General features: G+C 40.6%; 1 protein-coding gene across 3 annotated transcripts in view; it reads left to right on the forward strand.

Annotated features, from left to right (window-relative positions):
* The window catches only part of hspg2 (heparan sulfate proteoglycan 2), a 157964-nt gene that overhangs the window by 55429 nt on the left and 78389 nt on the right, over positions 1-24146 (forward strand). For 2 of the 3 annotated variants that reach the window (XM_088081831.1, XM_088081830.1), the window contains exons 3-8: positions 641-700; positions 18984-19093; positions 19839-19897; positions 20426-20598; positions 23588-23713; positions 23856-24062. In XM_088081831.1, the coding sequence (XP_087937957.1) occupies positions 641-700; positions 18984-19093; positions 19839-19897; positions 20426-20598; positions 23588-23713; positions 23856-24062 (735 nt within the window). Of the gene's footprint in view, positions 1-640; positions 701-12152; positions 12213-18983; positions 19094-19838; positions 19898-20425; positions 20599-20730; positions 20770-23587; positions 23714-23855; positions 24063-24146 lie in introns of all 3 variants that reach the window. The other variant, XM_088081829.1, reaches the window with a different exon arrangement.

Raw genomic sequence — 24146 nt, forward strand, 5'->3', positions numbered from 1 at the left:
TTTAGTTTATGTTTTAAAGTATTAATATTTTCCGCTCCTCTCAGATTCTCTGGCAGGCTGTTCCAGCGTTTTGGAGTGTAATGACTAAAAGCAGGATCAGGAAATGTTTTAGTTCTACTCTGCCGACCAGCTAAAAAAGAAGAGAAGGAAGATCTGAGGGGGCTCCTGGTTCATAAACTAAAAGCATCTCTTTGATGTAGTCTGTTGCAAGACCATGCAGCGCCTTATAAACTAATGAAAGAATTTCAAAATCAATGCAAAAACCAACAGGCGTAATGTATGCTCTCCTTTTGGTCTTCATAGGAACTCGTGCTGCAGAATTCTGAATTAGCTGCAGCTGATTAATTGTATTCTTTGGTAGACCAGAAAGGAGAGCGTTACAGTAGGACAGCCTGCTAGTTAGAAGTGTGCATAAGTTTCTCTGTGTTGCTCAGAGAGAGAAAGGCTGCACTTTTTTAAATGATAAAATGCTGTTTTTGTGATACAGTGTTTATGTTTCTCAGCATAGAAATCAGAAGCAAATATTTAGGAAGAATTTAAAACGTATTTCATTGAAAAAATGAACTAAGCTTGATTTACGTCTGGCCTCAAGTCTGCATATTGACAATTTCCCTGCAAACTTCTGTTTCTGTCTCCAAAGATCTGCCCAGTGGAGAGGATGATGGAAGCACACCATGGCCTCCAGTCTCCGAGAGCACAAGTAAGGGACCAGAAAATCTAGCTGATGTGTGGTAGATTACTCTGCCCTCTAAAACGCCCCCATCTTCGACTTCAGTTGCTTCATGCATCATGTGTGCGGTGTGTGCGTGTTCGTACATGATGTCTACCTGTGCCTGAATGATGATGCCTTCACATCCTGCTACACCCTCTCCTCTCTCCTCCCCAGCTCGCCCGAGTCTGGCCATAACACACGCTTTCAGCTTTGTCTCTGAGACATAAACATCTCCTCTCCTCTTTCATCTTTTTAACCAGCGGCTGAGGTGACAGCACAATAAGATACATGAAAGCACCGCGAACAATAAAAGCTGCAGCAGAGCACCTCTGTTTTGCCTTCCGTTCACTCCTGGGCTTCCTCCAGCCCCCTTATATTTTATCGACCTGAAAAGTATTTATATGCAGGTACCCCACTATATCACACTGCACAGTAGCCGGGGAAAAAATATTTAAATAGAGTATTAAACTTTGCATGACGGTCTAACTCTTTAATCACGCCTGTTGTTTGCTGCTGCTGGTTACGATTTTGTTCCCGGTCCGTTTTTCTTCTTTTTACTGTTGCTAGATTTCATTATTGGAGACTGCAAAACAACTGTAAGATTTACTGACAGTTGACTTTTCTACTGAGTATACGTGCAAGCTTCTTGGCCTTATCCACCAAGGATACCTTAAGAGATATTTCACCCTCCACGTGATCAGAATATCGGTTACTTACCCTGTACTATGTTGGATTTGGAAAGACAACTTTGTTTTTCTTGCATGCCTCTACAGTGAACAAAGAATTCAAAAACAGAGAAAAATCAAAATGAATTGAAGTAAAGAGGGTTTTACAAAAGCGAAGCTATATCAAAACATCCATTAACAAACCCTCACACAACTCATGGAGTATAATCCAATTCTTTTTTATCCAGTCGTATGCTCTCCCTAAAAACATGCATTTTTGCTTTTTAAGACACTCCCATGTAAGCAGTGCAGGCACAATACTCATCTGTGCATGAGACTGTTTATACAAAAGTGTTATTCTTTTTTTCTGATTTTGAATTATGCATAGCTACTTTGTCAGGAAATAGAAAATAAAGAACTATTCACAGTTCAGCAAACAAACATACAAATTTTAAATCATGGCTACATGGAGAGGAGTCTCCAAAAAGTAAAATAAAAGAAATAAAATGAAATAAAAAATAAATCAATAAAATACAATTAAATAAAAATACATTAAAAGAAACCAATGTCACTTTTGGCCAGTCTCAAAATTAAATTAGTAAAGCACCTTATCACTTTGGTGCAGGAGTGTTTAAATAGTACCGTTTGGAAAGTTTTTGCTGTTGTCAAAAGCGGTCCCATATGACTTCAATTCATCAGGAATTTTGTCAGTTCCTTGGACTTTGTGTTCACTGTGGGGTCATGTGGGGAAAAACAGTTATCTTCCTGAATTCTACTTAACATGGGCTGAGCTGTTGATATACAAATGGCCATTTTGAGGCAAAATATTCCTTAAAGAGTGTCAACTGGTAATAATTTATTTAGGCCATTTTCTCTCACGAACTTTGGAGAATCAGGAGTTTCCCTTTTACATATGCAGCACGTAACGGTAGATTGTCTGTTTCAGATGAGTGTGTGTTAATGAGAATGTGAGGTGCTGTCCCATTCCTGCTGTGGATCACTTCTATTTCAAAGGTAGCTGTAGTTCAACGCTGCCCGTCTTTGGAAGGAGCAACCAAGCAGCCGACTTGTTTGGGAAACTATGAAAGAGAACCCTTTGGAAACATAGACAGTTATAAAGCAGCAGCCAGCAATGAAAGACTAGGAAAAAAAGAGATTAATTACAGCACATCAGTAAAAGGATCACATTTCACTGGATTTGGCCTTTTATGATTCTATGTTACATATATATAATATATATAATTGACTGATGACCTAATGGGAATACTTGATTTTGACACAGTGGTCTCGTGGCCAATTTGTAATTTGGTCATAAATATCTGAGCCTCTTGCTGCTCCTTGAATTTGTCTGATGACTTTTACTGTCTGACTTTTAAAGAAGTCCCAGAATCTCATTGTCTCTCCAGTTAGACCTTGTTTTTATCCAGTTTTGTGCAAGCTGCATGATAGACATGGACTCAATCAGACATTAAAAAAAACTTTCTTTCAGAGGGTAAAGTTAAAGTCTGATCCACCTGATTTGGAAACTTGATTGTCACATACAGCTCCTCGGGGTAATGTGTGGATAATTTGAAGTTTGCAGCTCATGTGTGAAACAGGCTCTGGACTAATGCTGATACTCAACTGTTGCTGCATTAATGCCGCTGTGGCTTTGGCATAACCCTCTAATGCACAACTATAAACCCAGCTTATCACTTGCCAACATGTTCAACAAAATCCCACTTCCTTTTGGTGCATCAGTCTAGACTGTTGGATTTTTAAAGAGTTTATTTTTCTGTGTATAAGCCATTTTGGGCAGTCTAAACATTCACATTATTATACCTACCATTTCCCCCTCTGCAGGAAATTCCTTTACCAAAGCAGATAAATGTTAATATCCTGACGGGTCAGATCATTTTCTTTTTTAAGACAAAGGTCTGCTGCTCCTTGCTTTGTCCTTGGTGCCAGACGCTGGCATCTGACAGGTTGGCGAAGCTGATTACATCATGGCAGAATAATTGTTTTGGTAGCAGCATTGCGAGCTGACATCATAGCTGGGGCGCAGAGCATCATGTGCCTCGCTCACAGAAATAGCACGGCTGTGAGGCCTCGCTGAATTTGGGTTGTTAAAGGAGCCAGAGGAGCTTTTAGCACATGTTGACATTAATGTGTAATGTGTTGACAGCATGTGACTGTGACAGATCAAGCTTGTAAGGTTTAATTAAAGTTTCACTAAGTTTTTAGCAGCACAATGATGAAGAATAGTTAATATCAACAAAGACTGACTGATGAAGGCATCGTTTTAAGAAAGTGTCTTTCTTGTAAACAGAAGATAATTTCAGTAGATGAAAGTTTTATTTCAACCTCCTGCATCAAAGTTGAGGTTGTTTTGAAGTGTGTGTGTCTCCCGGTGGGTGCTCGAACCTTCGGGTCAGTTTTGCACATGCAAATGTACAAAAACAAAACAGTCACAGAATACAAAGCCAGCTTTGTTGACAGCACAAGATGGGAAAATCTTTTCTCTTAATGTCCTGTGGTGCGACATGCGCCTTCAAACATTCCCCATTACTTTGGTTTATTGCAGCTGTTTCCATAAACTTTCCAGCTTTTGTAACCACTTAAAGGTCAACGTTGCTTTAATGTGGCAATTAAACAAGAAGCTGAGATGATGCGAAACTTTTTTTTAATACATTGTCTTATCTCAGAGGTGTTTAGACATTCAGCTCAGTGCGATCATGGAGCTATGATTGGATGAAGCAGTCTATTTCCATTTATAGATGTGAGCACGACAGCAATGGGAAGGAAATTTGGTTTCCTGTGTTGAATGCTGAATACATTTTAGAGTGTCTCTGTCCTGTTGGCAGTCCAAACCCAAGTTTCTGCCTTCCTTCCCCCTCCACTACTTTAAAGTAGTAGACGTAGGTGTCTCAGTTGCCCCCATTATGCTTCGTTTCCTGTTGTGCTATTTGCCGATGGTGAAGGAATTCCCATTTCCTACTGTCTGAGCCTCATTCAGGCTGTAAAAAACATCTGGAGCTTAAACTGTTGTCAAGATGAGCCTATTTTGAACTTCTTTTGTCCATTGTTGTTCTTTATCCCCTCTAATCATTGTCTGCAATCTCCTCCAGAGATATGAACGTTGCATCCCATGTCCTCCAAACCTCTCGCCTTGACCTACTCACTCAGATCCCTAAAGAGATTTCTGGGAGACAAAATACAACTTATCTCGTCTGTGAGAGCCTGTCCCTGTTCTGCAGGCCCCATTACAAACATTCCCATTGCACCAAGGATATTGGCCACTTTGTTTAGAAACCAAGGAAACAAATGTTACCATCTCTACTTAGAAATGGGGAAGATAAGAGTCTGCAGGGGTTAAATTTTTCCCAGTGCTAATTTTGGATGAAAAGCTTGAGAATTAATATTTTAGGACTAGTTGTTCCCAATGTTACCCCGCCTTGAAGACAGGCAAAGGATGCAGCAAGATTTTTTTCTTATATTTTCTTACTTTGTGTGTTTTAAAGAAACACTTACACCACAAATAGTTATTTCACGTCGCTGAATGATAGAGCTGCTACTACTGAAACAATCTGTAGTTAGTCTGTGTTATTGTGTGACTTTGTTGAATCAGACCTGACTAACACAATCAAACTACCAACTGAGCAGCTCCAGTGTTCAGCGAGGTAAAATTACTGTTTTTATTAATGGTTTGTTTTGAAAGTTCTGCGCATTCAAATGGATAAATGAGACTTAAGCATTTCTTACACCGATTTGCAACTAAGACCCTCTTAATTCCTCCTTTGCATATTGACACAGAACCAAATGATGGCGGCATTATTCTGCTCCAGTGTGTGATTTTAAATTGGATCCGGTATTGTGGAACTGAAAGAGACGTGACAGACATGACTTTTAAGACAAGGGCGTGAGCCTCAAGTGTTACCTCAAATATACGGGTCTGCAGAGCCTTAGAGATAAGGTGAGGAGCTCAGACACACAGGAGGAGCTCGCAGTTGAGCTGCTGCTGCTTTCGGGCATCTGATCAGGATGCCTCCTTGGCGCCTCCAGCTGGAGGTGTTCTGGGCACACCCAATGGGTAGGAGGCACCACGGCAGACCCAGATCATGCTGGCGGGATTACATATTTTGTCTGGCCTGGGAACGCCTTGGGGTCCCCCAGGGGGAGCTGAAAAGTGTTGCTGGGTAGAGGGACGTCTGAAGTGCTTTGCTCAGCCTGCTGCCCCCGCGACCTGGCCTCGGATAAGTGCATGACAATGGATGGATGGATGGCAGAGCTATCCAAAAAAATAACAAAAACAACTCAAGAAAATAACAGTCATTTACTTTCCCTGTTATGTGGCGGCTGATCTGACCCTCTACCCAGAGGTTAAGGAGCTCCAAAACTCTTATTGTTTTCCCAATTTGCAGACATTTATGGCTGCTGTTCTTATCTGAGTTAGATGGTAACTTTTAAATTGTGATCACATGCAGTAGAGAGAAGAATTTTAACTTTATTTCTTGAGGTATATTTCACTGTAAAGTTTCACAAGCTACCTTTGATGTACTCAGTGCTCCGGTACATCTTGATAATAAACATGCTAATTTAAAGGAAGAATGAGCAGAAAGAGAAATGTGCTCTGTGTACAAGGACGTTTTGCGTAAACGTGGGGGTCAAGCTGTCCTTGACTCACCGACTCACAGACAGGTGTCTACATTCCTGTGTAGCCTCAGCTGGTTTAACATCAATTGCAAGTGAGTGCTTACAGAAAAAACGCAATCCATGTTCATATTCTTTTGTTATCTCTAAAAGAGAACAGATGTTGCAGCATAAGTGGACAATACATCAGGGTAATGTAGCCTATCTGTCACTTTGGACGCAGCCGGGCCACCCACTCAGTGTTTCTGCCTTTTGCATGGGCAGTTTGTGAGATGTGGCTCTCATGACACTGTGTGTTTGTTTGTCCCTGTGTGTCACATGCTGGGAGACTCCTGGGTAGTTACACAGAGGGACAAGTGCTGGCAGCTGCAGCTATTTTGGTGAGGTTTTTGTAGTTGCACTGCTTGGGGCCCTCAAGGTGGTCACACACTGACCTGAGAGTACAGCAGAAACTTGACACACATTATGATCAGATGGCACACCCCCTTGTGGGAGCGAATGCAGACAAAACACCAGGGTTTTGTCATTGGAGGAGGTGTTTGCTTTAACCTTTCTCTAAAGTGTCTTTGGCTGATAAAAGCCTTCATTCACAAACAGTTAATGGACAGAGTGAGTATGTGTAAAGCACATTGTTCTGAGAGACTACTCCTGATTGGACTAAGTTTCAGACTTGAACCTCGTTACTGCACCTTGCCCCGCGATGCTACGCTCTGTTGTACCAATAACAAATGCGTTGCCTTGGAGAACTCGCCTGTGCCGCTCCTCTCTGGGAATGAGTTGTGGAGGGTTTCATTGAAAGAGAGCGCGTGTGAGCGGCAGGCTGAATGATCCCTTTTTCCTCAAGGACAGACTTGTAACTGATCCATCTGTTTATTTTTTAGGGCCTTCGCTATAATCTATGCTGCAGTGGAGGAGAATATCTTAAAGTGGAGAGAGGAAAATGGTTTGTTGTGTCACATAACAAATACTGAATTAGAAGTTGTGGTTATTGGCAGGGTATTGAGTTGTCCCGTAGTTTTCCCAGATCTGAGTGTTTATTTGGATACAGCCCACAGCTGATCAGCAGCTTCCTGTTTGAACACTAGAGAATATCCATATCAAGTAATGTCTCTCTTGGGAATTATTAATTATTATTTTTTTTCTTTTGGATGATATATTTAGGACATGAGTTTACTTTCTTACTGTTAAAAGATGTTACTCTCTTCATTTTTTTCGTTCAATAAGAAAGGTATTTCTTGTCATAATAATTACATTATTGACCTACAGTATGATAACTGACATGACCTTGATTATTTTGTTGACTTTTCACAAGAATATCACCAATATTTTAGCCGACATGATGCCATAATAAACAGCAGGGTTTTCCTGACATTATAAGACTTGGGCGCAGCGATTCTTCCTTCTTTTCTTTATACGCCCGCCTTCTTGCGAGAGTCTGAAGACAAAAAAACAACAACATCACCTCAAAAATGACACAGTGTAGCTCACCGGTAGCCTGCAGCTGCACTTTTGGGGTGGAAGAAGCACAGTGCTGATTGTCTTTAACTTACCAACCCCTGACAGTGAGCCAACAAGTCCATCGTTTGTAATTGTACCCTCCTCCACTCCGTAAATCCACCAGGAAACGGCTCCCAGGACGTCCATCCTCAGGAGCCGACTGTAGCACAGCAGCCTGATTATGGAGGTAATTGCGATTTTCCTGGAGTTTCGCGATGCTTGCGTATTGGTCGTAAGAGGCATTACTTGGTTATGTTTTTGTTGGCCACATTTTTTATTTAGTCTCATTAAGTAATGTTGAGCTGCTCCTTTAACGATAATCTAATTTTAATCATACTCTCTTGTTTATATTACCAAGTGTTAATTACTTTTTAAGAAAGATGTTTTTTTTTAAAATCATATTCCAGTGTCTTAATATTAAGAATTAAAAGTGTGTTTCTCTTTGAAAGGGTGTATTTGCATTATTATGCTATTATATTATCAGTAAATCAGTGGCATTAAATGGTCTCAAAATGAAAATAATGTAGTTTTTCGCAATTTTTCTGAGACGATATGTCATCTTATGAAAGTAGTTTATTGTGACAAGTTTAAAGTCATTTGTCAATGCCTTGGCTGTCCCTCAAACCTTAAAACCTGAAGTTAATACAAATAAAACTCATTGACTTAAAAATAAAAATAGCAGCAAATAGGTAAAACAATAGCAGCTTAGTATTTCTCCAGTGTTTCTGTGTGCTCATGCTCTCACACAGTGACTGCCTTGTTTCAGTCAGCGATCATAGTGGAGATTAATAATGAAGCTCCGGCTCTAACTCCCATTCTGACTCTGACAAGGATCACAACATATCTGCAGCCTTTGAAGTAGCGGATATTTCATTAGCTTTGATTGGTCCGGGTCACTGTTCTTCTGGGGGGGCGGCCTCAGAGGGTTTGGGTAGGGCAACTTTTCTGTCAGCTGTTTCCTGGCTGGACTTTTTAGACTTTAAACTGTTTTTGCTTAGTTTGCAGCTTTCAATTCAAATGACTGTAGCTGCTCACAGCAGCTGCAGGCCTGTTACAATAACTGCTTATTGGACAGTATATTGTCTCAGAAATAACTCTGATAAAGGATATTTTTGTCATTTCGAGACCATTTTATGAAACTGATTCAATGATGATATATTAGCATAATAATACAGTTACAACCTTTAAAGAGCAATGAACGCTCTTAACAATTGGAATTGAAAATAGCATTTATTAAAGTATTAATTAATTTAAATTAAATAATATTTCAAATAACTGCTAAATAATAATTATTAATAACTGTAAATATGTATAGCATACACTGTCATTGAAATGTATGCTGCCTTTAAAGGATTCACCCAAAATGACACCCAAAAAATGACTTTTTCGACTAATAGACAAGCTCAGTGAAGCCCAGGAAACACTGTGCTCACCTTCATAATACTGCCAGTGTGCCAGTGTTGCTGGTGGATTTATGGAGAGGAGGATGCAGTTGTTGGAGGGTAAAACTACAGCAGACTTTTTGGCTCGTTTTCAGGGGCTGACTATCAGACTGTGCCTCTTCTCCTCCAAAAGTGCACCTACAGGCCACCTGTGAGCTACACTTTGTCATCTTTGAATTGTCGTTTTATTTTGCTTTGGACTCCCACAAGTAGGTGTTTATGAGACAAAAAAAAGAGAATGGCTGTGCCCAAGTCTTCTTATGATCTGTAAGACCCTGCTGTTAATTCTGGCATCACGTTGGCTAAAATTTTGGTGACATTCTTACAAACAAACACACGTAAACACGACTGGTAGAGTGGATTAATCGTTCAGTTAATTTAAAGAAAATCGAACTAATTTGAGAAATGTTAATTGTTACAGTAATTTTTCAAGTAAAATTTTTTTTTTTACCTTTTATAGTCTGAATTATCAATTTATTAATTATCTAAATAACCAGACTAGTTCAAATTGAAGATTATTTTTAGTTGCAGTCCAAATAATTGGCAAGATTGCGGTCAGCAAAATGGTCAATCATGTCCATATATCATACGATAAGTCGATAAGGTAATTATTGTGACCGGCCTCGGCAGCAGTTACACTCAATCTAAAAGAAAGACTTTCCACCATTTTTTCTGTATCTCCTGTCCTCTGAAAGACGTGCCACAGCGACAGTAATGGTGTATCAGGAGCCATGTGTTTTTTTGTATATGCAGCTGTAAAACAGCTGGATCCAGCACACCCACTTGATTATGAAGGAGCTGTTGTTTACTGCCGTCTGTCGAGGTCTAAGGAGTGGAGTCATTCAGAATCTGGATCGGAGTATGAGAATCTGTCTCATCAGCACGCTTTAATGGATAAAAAATATTTCTCATTTATAAACAAGATAACACAGTCTCCTTTTTACTGAAAGACAGTGAACAGATACTCTTTCCACGAGAGTCCCTCTCCTAAAACCCGTCTTTGTCTCAGAGCAGCGAGAGGCCTCCTCAGCTGACATTTCAGAGCATGCCCCATGGTGCAACTGCATCCAGAGCAGTGGAAGAATGAATGAGTCACCACAAAACAGAACATGGTCATTGTTGCCCGTGCCAGTGCAGAGGGCCTAACTTTTGGTAAAAAAAAAAAAAAAAAATGGTTATAATGTTGCTTAGTTCTTTCCATTTGGGAGGGAAAACAGGAAGCAGCTCCTCCCTGCGTCTCTGCAAAGCCCCTGGGTGTGTGTGTTTGTGTGTATGTGTGTGTGACAGCAGACATGTGAAGAGCGACGCGTGGAAGTGTGTGTTTGGTTGGTAGGATATCCTCTTTGTTCTGTTGGAACGAGTCATTTCAAAAGAGATGCCCTCTGATCTTTTCCTCCTTGACGCCGTCATGCAAGCAGACTTCCTGTGTGCTTCCAGACTGACGCTGGTTGAAGTCATTAGTCAACAAAAACCGCAGGATGCATTGTCCCACTGACTAACCACCACGCGAGGATGGTAATGATTAGTGGGACAGCTGATAGCAAGAAATTGGTGCTGACATTATTAGCTTCTCATAGAAATTGCGATGACAACTTTATTTTCATTTCCTGCTGTTGTGTTGGCTGATTTATTTTGTCTATTTTACATAATTTCATGCAGATCAGTATATTCTGTCTTCTGTCTCATGTATTGCAACTCTGTGACTTTTCCTGATTTTCTGTTTCTGTTAATGGGATAGTGCAGATTTTTTTGTGGTGGGGTTGTAGAGGGTACATATCCATAGACAATGTATCACGTACCATAGATGTCAAACGGCACGCCCCCAGTGTGGAGAAGCAGGCTGGAGTCCGACAAAGAAACTACTTAACCTGCTTTGCCTGGGGGCCACTTTTGCAAAATGACAGGAGACCAGGGGCCAGTCAGGATATTAGGACGTTTCTAAGATTTTATGATGTTTTATTGGATTTCAGAACATCTCTAGGACTTTAGGACATTTCAAAGGATTTTAGGACGTTTTAAGAACATTAGGAGCTTAGTCAGGACCTGTATCGGCGGGAGGGGATCCTCCAGTGGTGCTTTTTTTTGATAAACAAGCTCTATTTTGATGCTATTTTATGCAAACTAGAACCTTATTCATACTAAAAGTACAAAAACGATTCCCATTGTGAATCACTTTGCCTTCATTGTGAATTAGAAAATAGTTTGGGGGCCACCTGACATCCGATCAGGGCCAGATTTAGCTTGTGGGCCGTAAGTTCAGTATCACTGAGATTAGCAGTGTACTGCTATAGATGGGGGTCAGCTAAAAAAATGCATTTCAGCTACCCAAAAAAAGTTCCAGTTTAAAAAAATCAGTACCAGTCTAAGTCTCTGCTATATTCACAGTTTTACTTTGCTGTTGGATAACCAGCTTCAACGAGGAAACAGCTCCGGTTCACCATCTATGCTCTTGTCAAAGGACACAGGCTGCTGGTTTACCGCTGCTTTGATCAACTAGTAAGTGTTATTGTGTGACTTTGGTCAATCTAAACTAACCCTTTTAAAAGCCAATGACACAAAATAACACAACCAAACTAACTTATTGAGGCAACAGTAGACCAGCAGCTCCTGTGTTCAGCGATGTTAAATTGCTGCTTTCCTCAGTGGAGTCTGGCTTTGACGACAGCGATATAACAGCTTCATTTTCCTGCTTGTAATCACTGTCTGACATGAAGATGAAGCAATGAAAGTGCCCTTAATATAGCGCATACTTAAAATAATCTGATGAGACTGTTTTAAGCGGCTACAATAAGTTATGTTGCCGACCCCTCCACAGCGTTACATTGCTTAGCTCCCATGTTTCTCTCTATTGTCCGACTGACATCTACTGTTTGTAATAAACTGCCTATGGATGATAAACCCATACAACCCCACTTCAAAAAAAAATCTGAACTATCCCTTTAAGACAGCTCTTATGGTCTCTGTCTGATTGTCACTTTCTATTTTCTCTCCTCGCTTCCAATCATTTCCTTTCTAACTCTCCTGAAACTTTAACCTCTCCGCACCTGCCTGGCTAACTCGATCCTCCTCCCTGGTCCTTGTGTCGCTTTTCTTGTTTGATCCTTGACCTTTGGCTCCTGTTTGTGCCCCGTCGACCTGCACGCTACGTCTCTCGTCCCCCCCCTGTTTCATGCTCTTTGCTCTTTGCCCCTCATCGCTTGCTCATAGCTCACTGGTTGGACTCTTCATATCTGGGGAACATACAGAGCCCAGTTGAACCAGACTACAGTAAGTCCTTAAGCACTTGTTTCTTTTTTATCCTGCAGTCCCCCCTCTCTCTCTTGTCTTTGGCACACTCTCCTGTCACCTGCTCCGCTCAGTTATGCACTCTCATTTCCAAACACACTCTCAGATAACATTCCAAGGAAGACTCAGCTTGGGCATGCAGTGTTTTTGCACTGTTTTTCCAAGTGTCTCGCAGGCGTCTCCCAGTGTTTTCCGATGCCAGCGGAAAATGATGGGGTTGTTCCATCGAGTAATAGAGTTCATCTCGCTCGAGTGACAACACTTGGGTTTCCAGCTGAAATCATCTTTGTCAAGATATGTTGGAATTACAAAACTTAAAGTTCTATTTGTCATTTTAGCCTCATGCAGATGGCCCATCCCAATGATGCAAACCAGCTGTTTGAATTACTGCAACATATGTAGTACGAAAATGCACTTTGTTACATGCAATGGTTGGTTTTTAAGCTTCCGTTTGGCCAACAAGAACAGAACAAAGTGATGCCTCTTGCGACTGATAGTATGTTTCGGGAGGATGTTCTGCAGTCTGCTTTCAGGGACGGACGGCCGTGGGGCCGTGCGTTTTGCTGGTGGATTTACAAAATGCAGGATGAAGTTGTTGGAGATAAAACTACAAACTGTGGACTTTTTGGTTCATTGCAAGTTTGCTGACTTAACAGTTATTAGGACAATTTCTCTTCGACTCCAGAAGTGCAGCTGCAGGCTACCAGAAAGCCACGTTGTGTCTCTCCTTTTTTTCTTTTTTTAATTAAAATCATGTTTTTATCGTTTCCCTGAGAACAAATGTCTACAGCAATCTAGCCATGACATATAGTGTCATGTGTGCGTGTAATAATAGAGATTAAAATTGTATTATAATTTATAATAATATAATCTATATTCAAGAACCGATTTTTTTCAAAATGAGGGAGGAAGAAACAAACAAATAATTTTAAAAAATGAAATGCAAAAAAATAATACTTAAAAAATGAATTAATGAAATAAAACAAGTTTAAAAAAAACCCTAAATGAATAAGCAAGCTAAATTTAAATATAAGTTTCCCAAGACCTTCATATATTTACATGTGATCCCCACATTAATTCTCTCACACAGCATACATACTATGCACATTTTATATTTATGAGGCCTTTTTAAGTACAATTAAATATTACACAAAATCAATACGAAATAAATAAAAGTTTGCAACAAAACTAGTCAGGAGAAAATATTTGCATTTATTACGCTGTGTTAGTTTTAAAGTTTTGTTCTATATATCTTTGCAGTAGCGCACTCAGGTGGGTTGGAGAAAGAAGAAATTAAGAATTGCTGGGCCCAAGTGTTATAATTAGCTTTGCTGTTTATTATAGCATGATATTAGCAAAACTGTTGATGACGGTCTTCTGTAAACAAACATGCATGTATGCACAACAGGTAATATCAAGGTCAGCAAAATGATGGAGACCACGGCAGAGTTCATCTCGCTCAAGTGACAACGTTTAGATTTCCAGCTGAAAACATATTGTCAAGATATGTTGGACTCACATTTCTGCTCATCTCTGCGGACAGCCAACACTTGCAAAAACGTGTACCACGATTTAATTTGAAAAGTGCTTTTTGTAATTTCATGCAGATGGCTCATCCCAGTGATACGAACCAGCTGTTCAGCAGAGTCGCTACAACATGAGAGTAAAAATGAGCTTTGTGATACACAATGGTGGGTTTTGATGCTTATATTGCAAGCTGTGGGAGAACACAACGGGGCAAGCTTAATAGTGAAGCCAGAAGTTATTCATAAGAGCTCCCCAGAGGGCAATGAGTGGACTCGGAGACAGAGTTGTTTGGCAGGCCACCAGCAAAAGGGTTAAGTAGCGGGGGTCCAGTCTACAAGCTGAGAAAAAGGGGCAGCTGGCATATGAATATATTACACAAAGAAAGAGAGAGAAATATTTAGAAATAGATGGAAATGAGAGAGAAAAAGAGGAAAACCCCATGCAGGGAAAAAAAGATGTATTATTAAAGATTTTTGATTGGATAGCTGAGGCGATGTGGTATGGGCCATGTTCTTTTAGATTCCTTCAAAATGACTCGGATGGTGCTGGGCCGATGCCGTGGGCACAGCCTTGGGGGTTGAAGGTCGAGCCCAAAGCGGCTGGGCTTTAAAGGACAGGCTGGGCTCGCTGCTCAATCAAGTCTTTGTCTTCTGCGTAGGCCTCCATGTGTTCAGAGGGGGCCCGTTGCACAAAGCCGCCACAGTTCTGCTGAACAGCTTTAATAGCTAAATAAGTTTGTGAATTAAGAGTGTGGAATGCTATTTTTCCACTTTTTTTTTTTTTCGTCCCACTTGCTCGTCTGACAATTTCATCACTCTTGACGGTGGCGGTGCTTGACGAGGGGACTTCCCCCCCGCTGCAAGCACTGAGTGATGCACAAGAGAGCGGGGAGTAAAAGAGCCGCTCGTTAGCAGCAGGGCACAACCCGGCACTCTAATCAAAGGATCTGAGGCGGCGGCAGTCCCACACTCGCCAGTCTGTAACGTCAAAGCGGCGAGCTCAGAGAGAGCTGGGGCTATGGGCTGCTGTTGACCCGGCGGCAAATACCCACTCAAGTGATTAGATTATATGCGGGTCAAATGAGGCGCTTTGATGACTAACTTTGATGTTGCCTGTCTTCTGGGTCCACATTCAGCCCGAACAATTATTCCTCCAAGTCTGACAGTAACAGGCTGTAAAACAAGCATTCAGGCGCCCTGCCAGGCTGCGCCAAAGCCTGCAGTTCTGTCGTTACATGTTCACCTCACTGTGTGTTTTCATAGGCAACGCTCAGTTTACTTTGTCATAAATGTGGCTTTTGCTCACCAGGAATGGGATGTCTCGTAGTGCCAGTGCTGTGTGTAAGGAAAGAGAGTTTAACAGTGTTTAAAGAGGACAGCTGTTTACCAGGCAGAGCTCAGGCAGTGGAGCGTAAAGCAGCACGGCTCCCTATAGGCCTTTGACACAGAGAGCACGGAGCCACAGAATGAAGCACAAAATCTTTGTGCTCTAAATGTGAGATTTTAAGCATTAATAAAGCAGCAAACAACCTTTTTGCAATGTAGTTAGTGTAGTGATATATTGTGTTATGTGTGTGATATTGTGTTATATATCTGACAGTTTACACTTCCAATGGTCCATTGGTTAATTTTGCTTGTTAAAGTTTTCTTTTTTTGTACCCAAGGGTAAATTTGTTGTGTGGAGAGAAAATTCAGCATTGCAAAATAAGACATCACAACAATACAGATTTAAAAGACATTAAAAGTAATACATAAAAACAAGCATTATTTAGTATTAAAATACTATCTACTACTACTATAAGTATAAGAACAGTAAAAGAAGAAGAATGTTATGACAAAGTGCCTTTCTAAACATCATCTTGTGCTCGCTTTGTTTAATCGCAGAAAGTTCAGTTTATTACTGCACTGTGCACCACTCAGTTTTGGTACTAGCTACCTAGCAGCACCATGCAGTCCACCATTAGCCAACCATTAACCCTCTCCCAACCTAACAGCGGTGAGCAAGCGGCTCAGTTTTGAGCCGCAAAGCTCCTCTAGCATTGTTAGCTCTGTTAGTGCTGTAAGAGTCAGCATGGCTAGCAGTGCTAACATAGTTAACAATGTGAAAGGGTTTCTGTGCTCAAAATGAAGCCGATGCTCACGGGGGCCAATGGGGGCAGATTTGGATTTGGGGAATTCTGAGGCCAAGTCGACAACTTGAGCAGAGCTCACATTTCTCGGGCAATTCTTCAACAGTTGTGTGGTTTGGCAGGATGCATTTTCCTGCGTAGGAGGTCACTGCGATCAGGAGCAACAGCATTTGGGTGGGCGGCGCACGTTAAGTGGCATCCACATGATACCAGGACCAGAGGTTTCCTGGCAGAACTTTGCATTGTAACAAGATGATCAATATTATTCACTTCAGTCGCTATTGAGTTTAATCTTTTGGTTGATCGCTGTTAAGTAGCTTCTGGTAAGGAATGATAAATGTCTGATGTCAAGTGTTCACATGTCGAGTGATTATCCAAGGAGAAAAGAAAGGGAGGAAACAATTTACAACAGGAGTGTTTTCTGCACGCTGTGTGTGTGTGTGTGTGTGTGTGTGTGTGAGCAGATTTATAGTTTTGCACATATTTGGGCATGTATGTTTTTAACTAGAGGCTGAGGAGATGCTTACTTAGAACATGACTCTTTGCTTTTGGCTCGCTAGGTAGCATCTGACTGCAAGAAACAGTACAAATATTGACTTCCTCCCCAAACCCACACTGCCAGTCTGAAATCAGAGGCTGGCAGGAAGGTCCTAACAAAGTGTTGGCAGCAGTGCGAGAACGCGGCACCCTGCGGGCCGGGGCTATTTTAAGTTTCATGGGCTAAGCCTATGACATTGGGATTATAATAATACAGCCGACATTTTTGTTGATAATGAGTTACTCATATAGCTCATCAAGATGTTTTCTACAGGTAGTTATATTTAGAATTGGCAATGCTTCAAAAGTCTATATCTGGAGTGGAAAAATTGATTAGTGGAATAAATCCTTTTTTTTTTGCTCAAACGTCAACACAGCAGTTGCTCCTATAAAATTCAAAATGTTTTTGAGATGTAAGATTGAAACTGACATTGATATAGAAGGAGAGCTGTGCCATGGAGCATGTTAGTGGCACTATTAATGTATAAAACCTCATAAAACCTTCATTTAATTATTCTATTAGGTGTTATTGTACAAAAATGTTTTCCTACAAAGCATTTAAATAAATCAGAATGACATCAGCATTATATATCAGATAAAAACGTTTATTTAGTAACAAACAGATATCACAGTGACACTTCTTATACATCAAAACCTTTATTTTTTGTATCACAAGTTTTCTGAATTGTGATTAAATTTGTGATTGAGCCACTATCTAATCAAAAATGCCCCAATCTGCATACAAATCCAGAATATAAATCTGAGCATGGGATAAAGCCAGCTTCAAAATTCCTTATTTTGTTGACATATTGAAGTCAAAGGTTTTTTAAAACATAGTTTTGGATATCTCTTTTATCTCATCATAAACCATAGAAAATAATTGTCATATTTTCAGGAATAAAATGTCATAAATAAGGCTAATAATAATTTATGAACAAATCCCTCTGTAAAATACTTCAGAATATAGACACAAATAAAATTGGAAAGTCTGGTTAATGTAAGTTGCACTAGAGGCGATTTCTGTTTCAGAGTATGAGAAAAAAATGAGAAAATGGCCTTTAAACATAAGTAATGTTAAAACTTTTAGACAAAAAAAGACACTATAGATGAAAAGGCTAAAATTCTTTTTCTCTAAATATCACCATGAAACTTTCCCAGCTGATAACTGATATTTAGATATTTATATTTTGGATAACAGGTGTTTTTAATTATTATATTAAAACATGCAAATGCATTATTTTATTGAAAATGCACCTTTTGTATACATTTTCAGAAAAGAAATGAACTAAAACAAGTTAATGTGTATTTTGGATGTTTTCTTTCAACTAGTCTTAAAGACTAGTTTTTATGGAGCAAAATTGCCCCAAAATTAAAAAGTCACCAGTGCATTAAAAAAACTAACTGGTCAGTCCTAACCCACATATGTGGCAGTTGGGTGGATTTGTTTGTATGAGGGGCCATGTGAGTGCTTGCAGAGAAGAGAATTTTATACAAATTGGACTTTGTCTCTTTCCTTTCGCTACATTTCTGCAGAATGATTAGAGAGCAAGATCATGCAATTTATTAATTTTCTGGTTTCACGCAGGGACACTTTAGAGCAAATGGACTTATAAGGTGTGAATCCAAACAGCTGCTTGTAACGTTTTTGAAGTTAAAACGAAGGGAACTAACAGTGGTTTCTGTATTATTCACGTCTGAGTGCCTTATGTTCAGCCAGTTGACCTATATCTTTGATGACGGGTCAGAGCAGCTAATGCAGCCTCTCTGTAGACCATTGATACAGTCTCCGCCGCAGCCCCCTCCGCTGCTCGCCTTCCTGACGTGTTTGACTTGCAACATGTGGAGGGAATGTTGAGGCCCCCTTCCACAGTCACTCACAGAGGATTTTCTTCTTCTTCCTCTGCAGCCGCTGGCACAGTAGCGATGCTGACTCAAACTCCCACTTACCTTCCAAGTCTCTGATATCATCGGTTCAATCAGGGGATCTGTTTTAGACTCGTGGCCCTGCTACTCAGGCTAATATCCACATGATGTTGGTTTAAATGTTTGCACTGATTTCAGTCAGTGTACTCACATTTGCAGATATTTGTTAGTATGTTGTGTCTCCATGTCCGTGATCTACAGACATACAGAGGATATGCATTGATATTATAATTTCATGGTTATATTTCCGTGATGGCAGAGCGTGCCTGTCAGCGTGTGCCTCTTGTTAGAGCCTATGTGTGGTGCAACGCTGCAGTTGTCGGTTTTAGCGCCCACTTAAACCACAACTGAGAAATGGAAATAGACGCCATAATCTGTGTGTGGCTCTCATTTAAGCCACAGTTGTGCTCTTCAGTTCTCACTTTCTGAAACATTTAACCAAAGCCTTTCCTAAGGGAAATAATTCCAAAACAGTATCCCGTATCACATCATCTTTAATAAACTTCACCACTTAATCGTGGATCTGGCTTATAATACCTAAACTCTGCAACAGATGGACATTATTGCTGAGCCTGTGGTCGTTGTGTGTTATTGTGTGGTTTAGCTGACGGATTCTCCTCCCCTCTCTGTGTTTCTAGTTTATTACAGAGCTCTCGTCAACTTCACCAACTCCCTGGTCTACGGCCCCGAGCTCGAGGACATCTTCTCTCCAGCCTTCGCTGAGATCTCTGAAGCAGTGGTGGACACGGTACGTCAGGGATACTCCACTTGCTTTGCTTGGGGCCACTTTTGCAAAATGACAGGAGGTCAGGGGCCTGTCGCAGCAGCCCTATACATGTTTCTAGGATTTTAGGACATTTTAAGGATTTCAGGACATATCAAGGATTCTAGAATGTTTCTAGAATTTAAGACATCTTTAAAGACTTTAGGACAATGCTAGGATTTTAGGACATTTCTAGGATTTCTAAACATTTCTAGGATTATAGGATGTTTCCAGGCTTTTAGGACATTTCTAGGAATTTAGGATGTTTTTCTAGGATTTTAGGGCATTTCTAGAATTCTAGGATATTTCTAGGACTTTGGGACATTAGGGGCTGAGCCAGGACCTCTGTTAGGATGTGCGGGCCACTGGCACTTTTTTGTTAAACCAGCTATATTTTGATCCTATTTCATGCACTCTAGCACCATATTTATGCTAAAAGTACAAACACAATTCCCAGTCTCTTTTTATTGTCAATTAGAAAATGGTTGGGGGGCCACCTGGCGCCCTATTGGAGGCCAGATTTGGCCCACAAGCCATAAGTTGAGTATCACTGCAGGAACAGGATAAACTCCACTGAGTAACAATCATAAACAGCACGCTGAGGCTACCTTATAAGGTTCAGGCATGTTATTTATGACTTTGCTGATTTAAGTGTGTGTGACCTTGTGCCTGAAAATATGACTCAGTTTAATTTCAGCTTAACCAAAGTCTGTTTCCCCCCTCCCCGCAGCTGGAGTCGGAGTACAACAGGATTCCAGGTGTCCAGACAGTCAGCGTGGTCCTCATTAAGTAAGAACACCAATCCTTTAAATCATGCCTTGTGACATCCAGAGCAGATACCATGCAGCTGTGTGCTGCTGCTGTCTGGGTGTCTCACTCTGGCCAGGTGATATTTCTTTCCCTTTTTCCAAACTGCACAAGGCCAGCAGTGTAGTAGTGATTCATCAGCAGCAAGTAATTCCTGGAAGGGACACCCAAAGAGAAACCTTACCTTTTAAGAGCGTTCCTGTTAAAAAAAACGGCTGCACATTCTTCCTCTTACCTGTAGTGCTTTTTATCAATTTAGATTGTTTTGGTTTGAGTTGCGGAGAGTTGGTTCAATTATTTTTGACGGTAGACATTTCTACAGCTGATATCTACAATACTCGACAACTAACACCAAAACAATCTAGATTGATAAATAGCACTACAGGTAAAAGCATAAAATATACTTGAAATATATATAAATATTTGATTTTGGGGTGGACTGTCCCTTTAACCTGTTGCCGTGCACACCGAACAGTCCTTAGCCTCACGTGGCCTTCTTGATCTTTGCAGGAAGATGATAAGAGAGGACGGCGTGGACGTCTTTGTGGAGTTGGATGTGGGCTCTGACTACAATAACAACGATGAACAGATTCGCAGTGTGCTGTACAACGTGGTGAAGGAGGGCGCCATCGCCTCCTACGTCACATCGGTCCAGGGCTTTCAGTTCAGACGGCTTGGGGAAGGTAAGACCTCAACAAAGAGGAACGCCACCGAACCCGGACATAAAGTGACTCTTTCTCAGTAGTTTGCTGTGTGTTTGCAGCAGTCCACCAGAGGGGTAGGCAGCGCCCTTAACTTTTCCCTCTGGTTTCTAGCTCAACCTCTGCCTCCAGTGGAGCCTATAGCCGTGCCAGGTTTGTACTGTGCCATGCCCTCTGCATGGTGGCTGAGCCGACTGTACTGTAGAAGCTGTAGGATGACCGTAGTGCCTTTAGAAAGGACAGTCGAGCATATCTTTCCTTCGTGATGTTGAAATTTGACGATGACCTTTGTCATGTACAAACAATGGTCATGTGGTCTGAGGAATGTTTTGCATGGAAGCACCTATGTGAAGTAGACCTCGTGGTATGGTCCAGTAGCGCACAGTGAATCGGAAGGTCCTTTGCATGGCATGAGTTTGATTAATAATGCTGCTGTTCACTGCAACCTACACCAGCTTTTAATTTACGCAAATTATACCAACTGTACACAGGCATGACCACTGATAGAGGATAATAGTATCTTTATCTTTAAAGTCTTGACTCAGATGATAGGGTTCCCCTCTACCTGTCTGTCTTATCTCTTCTGTCTGTCTGTCCATCTTTCTGTCTTTCTGTCTGTCGCGTTTTGTCTTTCGACTCTTTGTGTCCAGTAGGGCTGAACGGTATGGGATAATTATCTAATTACAATTGCAATAATTGCAACTCATATTGTGATTATGATTTAGTGTTCATGTTTTAAAATCTGTCTTATTATTATTATTGCAATAATAAAATAAGTTTGTATCTTTCTAATATCAGTAATAGTTTGGTAACAAAGTGCACACCGACGATGGCTACGCTTCTTTAAAATATTGAGATAACCTAAAGCCTTGTTGTTCACTAGGGTTGGGCAATATGGCTTTAAAAAATTAATATTGCAGAATTTTTAGGGTATATCACAATATATGAAATATATCTTGATATTTTAGGAGTTCCATGAAAGTACTTTAGACTACTAAAATACGTTAATCAATATACTAGACTTACAATAAAGTTAAATGAAGTAGCTACTGTCATGTAATGGAGTTAAATAAAGTAATGTTATAATAAATTGAAATAAAATACTGTTATAATGAAAATAAATGAAGTACCATCCAAATAGAGTTAGATAAAGTAATGTTATAAAATCTTGTTATAATTAAATAAATAAAAGCGAAACTTTCAGTACTTTTATTCTGAAGGACCTGGCTTGTCTCGGGCCAGAATTGTTGATATTTTTGCTGTGAATTTAAAGCTGGTTAAAAATTAAATTTGAGCAATTAAAAAAAAAAAAAAAAAAAGGCCATTACTGAGGAGCCTTTAAACATGAAGATTCATTCACTGTGAGCTGGAAACTAAAACTAACAGCTCTCCAGTTCATATATTAATAGTATTTGATTTGCAAGTTACACTGGTGCTCAGTGATCGCAAAATGTAACTTAATAGTAACAGTTTGGAGCTTTGCAGATGCAAAAACACACACCTGCTCATACATTATAGAGAAAGTGGTCTGGATGGACAAGTAAGGTATCATGTTGGCTCGTTGAAACACTGAAGAAAGGCTCATGCTGGTGCCTTCAAAAAAATATGTCACAACTTGTACTTGCTGTTCACAATTTAGTCATTTTATACATCCCACATGGAACAAGCCACGATGACATTGGTTATATTCAATGTATTGTCTACCCCTAATGTTAACCATCCCTGCAGCTGTCCTTCCAGACTGTGGTTGGGATGTTAATGCTCACTTTAGGGCTAAACCCCTCATGTTTACTCAGTAGTTGGGAAGGAAGACACGAGAATTTAACTGTAATCTCAATGAGCTTCAGCGTCAATTTATGGACAAACTGAAACCTACATTTATAACCACTCGACAACTTTACAGCTATTTTCTTATCAGCTCTGACATGCTCTGAGTGCATCTGCAGTCACTGTCTCTTGTTACATACACTTGTTACATAGTCTTTACAGAGTTGCACTCAAACATGGCCATGTCTTTTTCACACGGAAGTACCGCAAGCATCAAAACTTACATGTGGCATTTTACAAGTTGTTTTCCTTATCTACTTCCATTCCTCTATGTCTCTAAGTGGGCAGCATGTGTGCATGTGAAGCCCACAGGTGCTTCCTATCCTCTGCAGGGTACCCGCAAGGTCCTAAAAGTCTGAAAAATCCTATAATTTAATCAACTAATTAATATATTTTTCATTTAATGTTATTAGAATAGAGAGACATGTTTCACAAAGCTTCATAAATCATATATGAATGTGAGTACTGATAACATGTTTTATTAAATTCAATTATTTGGTAAATAATTATTTCTGTGTCTTAAATCTACACATTTTGTATTATATCCTTCACACATTTGCCTGCACGGCCTGGAAATTGGCATTTATTTTAATTAAATTTAATTCTAGGTGGCATTAAAAGGTCTTGAATTTAACTTTGGGAACCTTTGGGGTATCTACCTAGGTGTTGTAGCATAATATTAAAAATAAAAAGAACTCAGCTTTTATGAAATCAAAAATTTTGTCACATCTTGATATTACTTTGAAATTAATTGTTCAGTCTGAGAGGCCAATGTAGTCTGTCTGGTCTCGTCTGTTTTCCCCCTAACTGATCCATCTATCTATCCTAAAAGCGCAGAGGGGATTTTACACCCAACAGAGAACTTAATGGAAAATAATATTTACAACAAAATGTTGTAACATCATAAAAAAAAGTCTCCTTCAGTATCTGGAAGCTCACTCCTAATGATAGTCTGTACAACATGCCTGAGTTACACTCGCTGTAGTAATGTGATGGCCGAGGGATCAGGATGGTGTTGTTTTTTCACTTTGTTTTATCTGTGTTGTGATGTTTCATTGGTGTAGTGTGTTGGCTGTACTGTAGCCTTGGCTTGCATGTATTTGATCCTCCGACCCCCATCCCTCCCTCCCCTCTGCATCTGTAGTAGCCCCGGGCATCAGACCCTGCATGGCAGATGAGCACAGGTGTGGTGATGGGACATGTATCCTGATGGAATACCTGTGCGACAACAGACCCGACTGCAGAGACATGAGTGATGAGACCAATTGTGGTGAGTGGCTTCAGCTTGAGCTGCCAGCAAGTCGTAACACGGTCGGCTGATAGCATGTTGGCTGGATGTGAGGCACATTCACTTAACAGCCCTGAGTAACCACTTTGTACGTCCGATAAGTTTAATCAGAGATCTGTTTTAGAAATGGGACGGCCGGCCCCGCCCTTCCCCATCACCCCCGCCACCACCACCACAACCACCACCATCAAGAAGCCCCCGCGGCCCCCCAGCCCACCTGGACCCTGCAGAGCCGATCAGGCCACGTGCCAGAGCGGAGAGTGCATCCCTCGAGACTACATCTGTGACGGAGAGAGGGACTGCTCGGACGGAAGTGACGAGTTCAGATGTGGTGAGTTACGCAGTGTTATGCATGTGCACTGTGGCTGTCAGACTTCCTCATTAACCCCCGTGTTTCCTGGTTGTTTTAAATACT

This window comes from Plectropomus leopardus, chromosome 9 (genome assembly GCF_026936395.1).
Source record: "Plectropomus leopardus strain MGB_pleo_1.0 chromosome 9, ASM2693639v1, whole genome shotgun sequence".
NCBI classification, from domain to species: domain Eukaryota; kingdom Metazoa; phylum Chordata; class Actinopteri; order Perciformes; family Serranidae; genus Plectropomus; species Plectropomus leopardus.